Below are 12,242 nucleotides of genomic sequence, written 5' to 3'. Positions count from 1 at the left end.
GATTAAAATCCAAATAAGATTCTAAAGCCTGTGGGGGCGCCTGGGTGGCTCAGTCGGTTAAGTGTCCAACTTCGGCTCAGGTCATGATCTCATGGTTCATGGGTTCGAGCCCCACGTCGGGCTCTGTGCTGACAGCTAGCTCAGAGCCTGGAGCCTGTCTTTGGATTCTGTATCTCTCTCTCTCTCTGACCCTCCCCTGTTCACTCTGTCTCTCTCTGACTCTCAAAAATAAATAAAAAAACATTTAAAAAAAAAAGATTCTAAAGCCTATGTTCTTTCCATTCTCTTATGCTAAGAAAATAACTGTGGGAAGAAAGTAAGAAAGGTGCTCAGTTCCAGAGTGCTGAGCTCTCAAACCCTATGGCATTTGGGTTGTAGCCGTCTTTCCCCCACTTTCCACACTCTGGAGTCTTTTATATGTCTCTTGCATTTGCTTTGCTAGATTATAAATGCAGAAACTATGTCACAGACATTTTTGTGCCCCCCCATATATGTATCTACACAGTATCTAATAATGTTACAATTGTTGTTGTTACCATTGTTATTGTTACTATTGTAACTATCATTATTGTTACCATTGTTACCATCACAGTGAAACTAGGGGAACCCAGAGTGGCTCAGTAGGTTAAGCATTCAACTTCAGCTCAGGTCATGATCTCACAGCTGAGTTTGAGCACTGGGCTCTGTACGGACAGCTCAGAGCCTGAAGCCTGCTTCAGATTCTCCCTCTCTCTCTCTGCCCCTCTCCCACTAATATTCTCTCTCTCTCTCTCTCAAAAATAAACATTAAAAAAAATTGTCAAGCAGTGAACATAGTATCTACCACATTGAGCGTGTCCTATCTCTGTATCAAGCACTGGCCCAAGAATTTCACATTTCACTGTCCTAATTCATTCAATCCTCCCAACGATCCTATGAGGTAGGTGCTATGATTATTGCCATTTTTAAAGAAACTGAAGCCCAGAGATGTCACACAATGTGCCCAATGTCACAGGGCTAGCAAATGCTAGAAGCCGGAGAGCAATCCAGGCACTGTGGCACTATCCTTCTGAAGTACACTACTAGGGACTTGAAAAATCTTTCCCATTACCCTGACAAAAGTGAGGCAGCTTCATAAAAATCACCGTGTGTCAAGTGCCACACTAAGTGCTTATATGTTACTCCATTTAAATCTCACAAAACCTCTCGTGAGATAGGGATTATGTGGACAGCTGTACCAGTGAGAAACTTGCCTAAGGTCAGAAAATCTGAGTCTGTATTTTTCCCATTGTACACATGGCCTCTCTGATAATAAAATAAGTCCTATCATACTGAAGATTCTGATACTATGTGAGGAGATCACGTGACACAAATTAACCCTGCATCTCTAACCATAGGCACTGATGAGCACAGCCCACTTCATGACATGTTCACAAATTATTTGAGTAAGGGGAGTAAGGGGTGTTGTAATGAAAATGAGAGAGGGCATAATCTCTCTAGGCGATAGCCTGCCTCTGCTCTCTGATGTGAGATTGCTTGAAACGAGAAAGCGTGACACACATCTGCAAATCACCTATTCTTCAGATACGTGTCCCAGGACCTTGAGTCCTGCAGCCTACATGCAGGGAGGGGGCAGCGTTAAACTGTGGTCAACACAGGGAGGGGGTCAACATGGCTTCTTAGCTCCAGGACCCTCCCCAACTCCAGACGCCTCCGGGAGAATTCTGCGAGGGGCACCAATGGGAACATACACTAGAGAGAGGCCAGGCACAGGAGCTGAGAAGGGCCGGCAAGGTGGGTGCAGGGAAGGGCAGGGTAGGTTCCGAAGGACGGGATCAGTGTGGGTTAAGGAGGGGATCGGTGTGGGGTAAGGAGGGAGCCAGTGTTTCAAGAGTCCGGATGAAGACAGTGTACTGCACACCGCCCTCTCTCCACCCACCCCAGTCTGGCACAGGCACAAAAGAAACCAGACTAACCCTGTTCTCAACAAGCAGCCAAGAAGTCACAGCCCATAAAACTTGAAATTCCTACTACTTCCTGCCCACGGAGGCCAAGTCACAAGTTTCGAAGGGCTGTTTTTTTAAGCTGTTGTAAAATCTAAACGAGCATTCCTGTGGATCATCAAAACAGAAATACCGTTTTCAAACACTAAGGGTTTTATTTGCTTATTTCTGTGTGTGGTTTAAACTGTCAAATGTGATCCTGAGGTCAAGACAATCAAGCAGTCTGCAGTTCAAAGCAGGAAATCTACGGCAGACAGAAAAGCCCGGGGTGGCCGGCTTCCCGGCTCCAGCTGCGTCCCTGCCCTCTGCGGTCTGGCACCTGAACCTCCTCTCGTTCTGTAAGGTAATAAATCCTCTGTTTTACCCACACCCGTGGTGAGCCGGATTTCTCACAAACACACTCATCCAACACCAACCGGCACCAGAAAACAGCAGTCTAAGCCTGATCTAAGAAAGCTCCTGGCGCTTGGCCTGGAGGGAAGGGGAGGCGTAGGCGGCAGGGAGATTTCCTGAGACCCCGTCAACATTCCCCGGGGATGACACCAGAAAAAGTCACTCGCCTCCTTCGCCAGCTTCTGCTGCTCCTGATGAAACCCAGCCAACTCTCAAACTTTTCAAAAGAACCGCCTCTTAAAGTTAAGCAAGTCAATTACCATTAGCGGGAAACCCGATGCAAGCCCCAACTCTCAAGGGGAATCCTTAAAGTCCACGTAAGCTGCACTGTGTACAGGGCCAACGGGTTAGTACAGAAGTAACGTGCAAAACATGGTTCTCTCACAGTAACACGGGTATCTCTCCCAAGTGGAAACACAGAAGGCCAACAGAGACCCACCTGCCCTAGTGATCAGGAGTGTGCAAGTTAGAGATATTCCTTCCATTCATCCGACTGTCAAAACCTTAGAAGTCTAACAATACCAAGTGTACTCAGCTGGAGGGAGTGTAAACTGGTACCACCACTGTTGTTGTTTTTTAAGTTTGTCTTGAGAGAGAGCACGCACATATATGAGTGGAGAGTGGCCATAGAGAGAGAGGAGAGAGAGAATCCCAAGCAGGCTCTGCACTGCCAGTGCAGAGCCCAATGTGGTGCTTGAACTCACAAAACTTGAGCCAAAACCAAGAGTCGGACGCTTAACCGACTGAGCCACCCAGGCACCCTGGTACAACCACTTTGGAAAAACAATTTGGCATTTTGTGAAGCTGAACAGTTAGTGCATACCCAAAAATCTAGCTATTCCCCCCAAAATGCTCTATATGCTTATGTGTATTGTAAAAAAGTCCTTATCCATGATTGATAGGAGACATGAAGAAGAATGTTCCTGGAAGTCCTGTTCACTACAGGAAAAAACTTGGAAAAAACCCAAATGTCCATTAACTGAACTAATAAAGTACAGTATATTCACAGCAAAGAATATTTATAGAGAGTCAAACTTGAGGGGTTTTGCAGCATTAGGCAAAAGCACGCATGAACCTTGGCAGTGTGATACGGAAGGGGAATTAAATCCCAACAGGTTATCTATGGCATGATATCCTTTTAATAAAGTAAAAACAAAATTATAATAAAAACACACTTTTTAGAAACACACAGAGGTACAAAACTGTAATAAAAAAAAAGAGAGAGAGCGCGAAAGAGCAAGGAGATGGTGAAATGACCTCTGGCTGGGGAAGGAGGGGGCAGAGGTGTGACCAGGCAGATGTAAGTTACCATCACAAATTCTAGTTTCAGGGCTGCTGATGGGTTTGCAGAACTCACTGCACGAAAATAGTAATTCAGCCGTTCCTGGGCCAACGGTGAATGTATGTAGGAGCCAGGGATTATCATTACCCCGCCTCCATGCGACTGGAGTCTAAAATGGAAACTAAATGAGGGGCGCCTGGCTGGCTCGGTTGGTGGAGCATGCGACTCGTGACCTCAGGGTCACGAGTTTAAGCCCCACGTTGGGTGTAGAGCCTTCTTAAAAAAATAAAATAGGGGCACCTGGGTGGTTCAGTCAGTTAAGCTTACAGCTCTTGGTTTTCGCTCAGGTCAGGGTCTCACGGTTTTTGAGTTCGAGCCCCACGTCAGCGCAGAGCCTGCTTCAGACTCTCTCTCTGCCCCTCCCCTACCTCAAAAAAAATAAATAAATAAAAATATAAAAAATTAATTAAATGATGCTTCAGGAAGATGTATTATATTATATATCCTGTGACTTTACATACTTTCTGGCTCCCCTGGGGACACAAATAGCAAAAAACTTGGCCGGGGGGGGGCGGGGGGCGCTACTTGTCCAAGGCCTTTTTTTTTGTTTGCTCCCCAACTGACAAGAGGCAGGGTAGTAAAGTGGTCAGGAGCACCGGCTCTGGGGCCAGACTGCCTTGTGGGGGAGGAGGGGAAAGCCAGCTGCAGCCCTTACCACTGCGTGACTATGACTATCAGGGAACATACTTGACCTGTCAATCTGCTTCCACATGTATCAACGGGGGTGCCAATGACAGCGTTGTAATGGTCACCGCGGAAAACTGCTGGGAAGGTGACATGAGTTAATCCACCCCGAGATCCTGGAAGACCGAGCACGCTGTAAGGGCATCAACTAAGCTTTACTCAACCAAGACTGGCCTTTATTATGATTATCTTTTAATCTTTTATAACATTTATTCATTTTTTTAAATTTTTTTAATGTTTCATTTATTAATGAGACATTAATGAGAGAGAGACATTAATGAGACATTATTGAGACATTAATGAGACATTAATGAGAGAGAGAGAGAGAGACAGCGTGAGCAGGGGAGGGTCAGAGAGAGAGGGAAATACTCTGAAACAGGCTCCAGGCTCTGAGCTGTCAGCACAGAGCCCGACGCGGGGCTCGAACCCACGAACCGTGAGATCATGCCCTAAGCGAAAGTCGGACGCTTAACCGACTAAGCCACCCAGGTGCCCTTATTCATTTTTGAAAGACAGAGAGAGCACACAAATAGGGGAAGGGTAGAGAGAGGAAGACACAGAATCCAAAGCAGGCTCCAGGCTCTGAGCTGTCAGCACAGAGCCTGGCGCGGGGCTCAAGCCCACAGACTGTGAGATCATGACCTGAGCTGAAGTCGGTTGTTTAACTGACTGAGCCACCCAGGCGCCCTTCTTATATACACAAGCAATTACTCTGGGAGGCAATTTGCCTTTTCCACAGATGTGATTAGCATTCAAAGCATCTCTGAAAACTCCTCTTGAAAAACAGCCTAATTTAATTTCAGCCCTAACTCTTCATTGGATTTACCAAATCTTGTTGAGAAAAGGTTATTACTGCTCCTAGAAATCAACTGCTACCATTTCAGTTCAAAGCCAGGCACAAAGTTAGTAGTAGAGGCACATCAAAGATGAACTAACATCTCCTGGGTGGCTCCGTCGGTTAAGCATCTGACTCTTGATCTTGGTTCAGGTCATGATCTCACGGTTCATCTAGTTCTAGTTTGAGCCCCATGTGCTCTGTGCTAACATCTCAGACCTGATTGGGATTCTCTCTCCCTCCCCTCTGTTCCTCCTCACTCGCACGCTAAATAAATAAACATTTTTAAAAAAACAAAACAGGGGCCCCTGGGTGGCTCAGTTGGTGAAGCATCGGACTTTGGCTCAGGTCATGATCTCGTGTTTCTTTGAGAGTTCAAGCCCGGCATTAGGCTCTCTTCTGTCATCACGGAGCCTGGAGCCTGCTTCGGATCCTCTGTCCCCCTCTCTCTGCCCCTCCCTGCCCACGCTGTCTCTCTCTCTCTCTCTCTCAAAAATAAACATCAAAAAAAATTTTTTAAGGAGGAACTACCATGTCTAGCCTCAAGACAATGTCCCGGGCTGGTGACGATTACCTATTACGTCACGACATGGTAAACGTAAGGAGTTAGGAACACGCGCCTGAAGAGTAGAGAGAAGGCACCGAAGCCAAGATGCGTGTGAAGAGAGACAAGTAAGAAGACCGCCTGACTCAGTGTCCACACTGGGGAAGCAGCCGTAAGAGGCCAGACAGGGCGAGCACCTACCGGGGAACCTACCGGTAAAGGTGCAGCCTGAGGTGCGTGCAGGGGGAGCAGAGGCTGGTCTCCGTGCCCGGAACACCCTCTGAGAAGTGGCCCAGTGACAGGGGCCTTGGAGCTCACGCCGAGAGGCCTGGATCTCACAAAAGGGCCAATATCACACAACTGCACTTACGTGAGGGACCGAGAACAGTCGACTCCACAGAGCCAGGAAGGACAAGGTGCTTACCAGGGGCTGAGGGACGGGGGGCGCGAAGCCAGCACTCAACAGGTACAGACTTTCCTTATGGGATGATGCCTCAATTCTGGAAACGGACAGTGGTGATGACTGCCCGGTATCATGAAAGTACTTGACGTCACTGAATGTGCCGCAATGAAAACCCCTAAAAATATACTAATTGTGTTCAGGTAGAGGAGAGCAGGCAGGGAGGATGAGGAGGGATGGGACCAACAGCCACAGCTAGAGCTCTACCCAGTAACCACTAGTGCTCACACCTCCTCAAGCATCTGGCCTACAAGCCCAACGATAAAGCAGGCAGAGCGACACACCCAGTGGGTGCCAGACACCAGCCCGGAAGCCCGCCAGTTCCTAGTTCCCAACTTGCCCCCCATAAGGGGCCCTGGGGAGCCCCACGGAACCCCAGGAGCGTCCCCACGTGTGCAGAGCTGGTGCAGGTCCTGAAGGTAGCACGAACACGTGCAGGGGCATCTCTGAAACAGCAAAGCAGGTCTGGTCTTTAGAGTCAAAGGAAACTGTCACAACCCACCTCTCACCAGCCACGCGCGCTCGGGCAAGTCACTCACCTGCCATCGAAAGGCCACAAGAATACCCACCTGGGACTAAGACCTGACTGACGAACCTGAGGAAGATGTCTGATAAGGCGTGAGCCCGATAAGGGTGTGATGGCAGCTCGTGATGGTCCCTGGCTTCATCCAGGGTCCTCTGACTCCCGCGCGGGGAGGTGGCGGGGGCAGGAAGAGACACAAACGGAAGCTACAGGGACGCGGTGACAACAGGGGCTAAAGGAGGAGAGGGGACTCCAGGAATTTTCTGCAAGTGCCGTGGAGATGGGGCACCAGCCCTGGCAGCCCGGACACGGGAGCAGAGATGAGCACAAGGCAAACTGTCCGCCAGGGGCGCGCCAAGGGGGCAGGGACCGGCCGGGCCGCCCAGGGCGCCCCACGCNTGCTGCCCGTGCCTCTCCCCACTCCCTGCAGTATGAAGGTTCGGGCTGTCCAGCCACAACCCACTCCTCCTCCCAGCCCTCCAAACCCTGAGGGCTAATGGGCCCCGACGCAGAGACACGGCCTCCTTCCTCCAGGGCAGCGCCGACAAAGCCGGTCCCGGGCCAGCCTGCAGGGCACGGGAGAATCACAGCCCCCGGCCTCTCCATCCTGGGGCTCATCCTGGAGGGACTCACAGCCTGGCCGCTGGCCCTTCCCCGGGACGTCCGTACGGGGACAGGCAGGAGCACACTCGTCCCACTCAGCGGAGGCTGGGAGTGGGGAACTGGGGGCCGTCACTGGAGCAGCCTGCAGTCACGAACTCTCCGCAGCAGTTACAACGATAGGGCTCAATCAGAGGTTCTGGCCCAAGGGCGATTCTGTCCCCCCAGGAGGTAGCTGACAACGTCTGGGAAGATTGTCACAACTCGGAGGGAGAGCTATGCTGGCCTCTAGCCGGTAGAGACCAGGGGATGCTGCTACATCCTACAATGTACAGGACGTCCCCACACCAAAGAATTATTCCACCGAAAATGTCAAGAAAGTTGATATGGAAACAATGAAACAGACGGACAAGACAACATGGCTACCTTATAAACATACAGTCCGGAACGGAAATGTATTTTATTTTATTTTATTTTATTTTAATATTATTATTTTTTTTAATTTGCGAGAGAGAGCGAGCGAGCAGAGAAGGGCAGAGGGAGAGACAGAATCCCAAGCTGGCTCTGTGCCGTCAGCACGAAGCCCGAAGCGGGGCTTGATTCCCACAACCCTGGGATCATGACCTGAGCTGAAATTACGAGTCGGCCGGCCGGTCAACTGACTGAGCCNCAGCCTGGCCGCTGGCCCTTCCCCGGGACGTCCGTACGGGGACAGGCAGGAGCACACTCGTCCCACTCAGCGGAGGCTGGGAGTGGGGAACTGGGGGCCGTCACTGGAGCAGCCTGCAGTCACGAACTCTCCGCAGCAGTTACAACGATAGGGCTCAATCAGAGGTTCTGGCCCAAGGGCGATTCTGTCCCCCCAGGAGGTAGCTGACAACGTCTGGGAAGATTGTCACAACTCGGAGGGAGAGCTATGCTGGCCTCTAGCCGGTAGAGACCAGGGGATGCTGCTACATCCTACAATGTACAGGACGTCCCCACACCAAAGAATTATTCCACCGAAAATGTCAAGAAAGTTGATATGGAAACAATGAAACAGACGGACAAGACAACATGGCTACCTTATAAACATACAGTCCGGAACGGAAATGTATTTTATTTTATTTTATTTTAATATTATTTTTTTTAATTTGCGAGAGAGAGCGAGCGAGCAGAGAAGCGCAGAGGGAGAGACAGAATCCCAAGCTGGCTCTGTGCCGTCAGCACGAAGCCCGAAGCGGGGCTTGATTCCCACAACCCTGGGATCATGACCTGAGCTGAAATTACGAGTCGGCCGGCCGGTCAACTGACTGAGCCACGCAGGTGTCCCTGAAATGTTTTGTTTCATTTTGCTTTTTAAAGAGATGTGATCTATTATAAAATTCCTACTGGGAACTAGGGATTCACTCAATCACCTGACGTTCACTGTGTATCTATTATAAGGCAGGCGCTCTGCTCGGCAGAGTATACAGGAGGAGCCAAAAGTAAGTAGGACCCCCACCTCCTGGGGTCGGCAGAAGAGGCAGATGTTAATTAAATAATCTCACAAATAAAACAACGAAGGGAGGAGATAGGTGGGAGACCGTAGGATCCAGAGCTCCCTAGTCCCACACTTGCACAAGCCACACAAAGCCCCTCACCTTACACCTTGGCTTCACCAACGCCACAGAACAGTGGCCTCGGCAGACTAGCAGGCCAGCGGCCGACTGCGCTGTGCACACGGGGAGCCTCAGGACATGTTTGTTGAATGAAGAGATGAAGGAGGTGCAGTTCACCATCACGAAATGACTCCTTCAAATCTTTCTGGGCCCGGGGCACCCGGGTGGCTCAGTCGGTTCCAACATCGACTCAGGTCATGATTTCACAGTTGTGGGATCGAGCCCCGAGCTGGGCTCCTCGCTGAGCATGGAGCCTCCTTGAGATTCTCTCTCTCTTCCTCTGCCCCTCGCCCCATCTCACATGTGTGCGCACACACACAATCTCTCTCCCAAATTAAAAAAAAAAAAATTCCAGGCCTTAACCTTTGAAACAAAGAGCCTAAACAGAGAGAAGGAGCCGCAGGGCCAAGCCTTCTGCCGGACAGTCACAGGTGTGCACGTGTTCACTGGCTGACTTCCACCATCTGCTCCTCCTTAAGCCCATGCCCACCCCACGCCAAGCTACTTGCCGCTCCTTACGTCCTCGGGGACCCCCCCACCTGGACTGCCTTCCTCTCCTCGTTCACCTGGAACACCCTTACTCTTCTTCACCTTCCTGATCACCTTCTCTGCCGAGCTCCCCCGCCCCCACCCTGGTGAGCTTGATTCCCCCTCCTTCGTGCCGTCTGTACTTGGTGCTCACCTCTACCACACTTGTCGTAACTCTCACCGTAACTCAGTTATGAACTCTCTGGGAAACAAGCTAAGTCCTATTCAGCTCTGCAGGCCACAGAGTGGTCTAGAACCTGGTATGTCACAGATGCTCTAGGTCTGGCGAACGAAAGAATGAATGAACACACGCCCTGCACTGTGCTTCAAAAACAAAGCGATAAAGTCTGTGCCCTCAAAACCCTACCATCTTCGACAATAAATACACGAAAAGATGTAGAAAAACTAGTGAGAATTAAAAACTAGAATTCTAAGGGCACCTGGGTGGCCCAGGCGGTTACGCTCCCGACTTTGGCTCAGGTCAGGATCTCACAGTTCTGGGAGTTCAAGCCTCACATCGGGCTCTGAGCTGTGAGCGTGGAGCTGCTTGGGATTCTCTCTCTACCTCTCTCTCTCTCTCTCTGCCCCTCTGCCACGCACTCTCTCTCTCTCAAATAAACTTTAAAAACAAACAAAAAACCCAGAATTCTAAGTCAACATTATACTCAAAGAAAATAAATTATCAAAAAGTGTTTGTATAAACCATCATACATCCTCACAAAATTCAGAAATAAAAGACTAGAATAAACACACAAAACATTAAAATATAGTTAGTGGAGTGTAAATGATTCTGATCTTATTTTTTTAATTTTAAAATTTATTTTTGAGAGAGAGAGACTGTGCGTCCAAGCACACAGGTGGGGGTGGGGTGTAGGGGGACAGAGAGAGGTAGAGAGAGAGGAGAGAGAATCTCAAGCAGGCTCCATGCTCAGCGTGGAACCTGACACAAGGCTTGATCCCACAGCCTTGGGATCAAGGCCTGAGCTGAAATCAAGAGTGAGATGTTCAGGGGCGCCTGGGTGGCTTAGTCGGTTAAGCGTCCGACTTTCACTCAGGTCATGATCTCGCGGTTCGTGGGTTCGAGCCCCGCGTCGGGCTCTGTGCTGACTGCCAGCTCGGAGCCTGGAGCCTGTTTCAGAGTCTGTGTCTCCCTCTCTCTCTGACCCTCCCCTGCTCACGCTCTCTCTCTCTCTCCTAGGAATAAATAAAAATATTAAAAAAAAAAAAAAAAAAGAGTTGGATGTTCNTTCCTCTGCCCCTCGCCCCATCTCACATGTGTGCGCACACACACAATCTCTCTCCCAAATTAAAAAAAAAAAAAATTCCAGGCCTTAACCTTTGAAACAAAGAGCCTAAACAGAGAGAAGGAGCCGCAGGGCCAAGCCTTCTGCCGGACAGTCACAGGTGTGCACGTGTTCACTGGCTGACTTCCACCATCTGCTCCTCCTTAAGCCCATGCCCACCCCACGCCAAGCTACTTGCCGCTCCTTACGTCCTCGGGGACCCCCCCACCTGGACTGCCTTCCTCTCCTCGTTCACCTGGAACACCCTTACTCTTCTTCACCTTCCTGATCACCTTCTCTGCCGAGCTCCCCCGCCCCCACCCTGGTGAGCTTGATTCCCCCTCCTTCGTGCCGTCTGTACTTGGTGCTCACCTCTACCACACTTGTCGTAACTCTCACCGTAACTCAGTTATGAACTCTCTGGGAAACAAGCTAAGTCCTATTCAGCTCTGCAGGCCACAGAGTGGTCTAGAACCTGGTATGTCACAGATGCTCTAGGTCTGGCGAACGAAAGAATGAATGAACACACGCCCTGCACTGTGCTTCAAAAACAAAGCGATAAAGTCTGTGCCCTCAAAACCCTACCATCTTCGACAATAAATACACGAAAAGATGTAGAAAAACTAGTGAGAATTAAAAACTAGAATTCTAAGGGCACCTGGGTGGCCCAGGCGGTTACGCTCCCGACTTTGGCTCAGGTCAGGATCTCACAGTTCTGGGAGTTCAAGCCTCACATCGGGCTCTGAGCTGTGAGCGTGGAGCTGCTTGGGATTCTCTCTCTACCTCTCTCTCTCTCTCTCTGCCCCTCTGCCACGCACTCTCTCTCTCTCAAATAAACTTTAAAAACAAACAAAAAACCCAGAATTCTAAGTCAACATTATACTCAAAGAAAATAAATTATCAAAAAGTGTTTGTATAAACCATCATACATCCTCACAAAATTCAGAAATAAAAGACTAGAATAAACACACAAAACATTAAAATATAGTTAGTGGAGTGTAAATGATTCTGATCTTATTTTTTTAATTTTAAAATTTATTTTTGAGAGAGAGAGACTGTGCGTCCAAGCACACAGGTGGGGGTGGGGTGTAGGGGGACAGAGAGAGGTAGAGAGAGAGGAGAGAGAATCTCAAGCAGGCTCCATGCTCAGCGTGGAACCTGACACAAGGCTTGATCCCACAGCCTTGGGATCAAGGCCTGAGCTGAAATCAAGAGTGAGATGTTCAGGGGCGCCTGGGTGGCTTAGTCGGTTAAGCGTCCGACTTTCACTCAGGTCATGATCTCGCGGTTCGTGGGTTCGAGCCCCACGTCGGGCTCTGTGCTGACTGCCAGCTCGGAGCCTGGAGCCTGTTTCAGAGTCTGTGTCTCCCTCTCTCTCTGACCCTCCCCTGCTCACGCTCTCTCTCTCTCTCCTAGAAATAAATAAAA

The 12,242-nt window shown here is 49.7% G+C and overlaps 1 protein-coding gene across 1 annotated transcript in view; it reads right to left on the bottom strand.

Moving 5' to 3' along the window:
- The window catches only part of SLC35F2 (solute carrier family 35 member F2), a 47,788-nt gene extending 41,002 nt beyond the window's left edge, over positions 1-6,786 (bottom strand). Inside the window, exons 1-2 of the mRNA XM_077777425.1 lie at positions 6,780-6,786; positions 5,994-6,060 (exon numbers count right to left, since the gene is read on the bottom strand). Of these exons, the coding sequence (XP_077633551.1) occupies positions 5,994-6,060; positions 6,780-6,786 (74 nt within the window). The remainder of the gene's footprint in view (positions 1-5,993; positions 6,061-6,779) is intronic.
- Positions 6,787-12,242: the final 5,456 nt, after the last annotated feature.

The sequence above is a fragment of the Crocuta crocuta genome, unplaced genomic scaffold (genome assembly GCF_008692635.1).
Source record: "Crocuta crocuta isolate KB4526 unplaced genomic scaffold, BGI_CrCroc_1.0 scaffold278, whole genome shotgun sequence".
Classification (NCBI taxonomy): domain Eukaryota; kingdom Metazoa; phylum Chordata; class Mammalia; order Carnivora; family Hyaenidae; genus Crocuta; species Crocuta crocuta.
The sequence above is the reverse complement of the archived record's forward strand: the minus strand, read 5'-3'. Positions and strand labels throughout refer to the sequence as shown.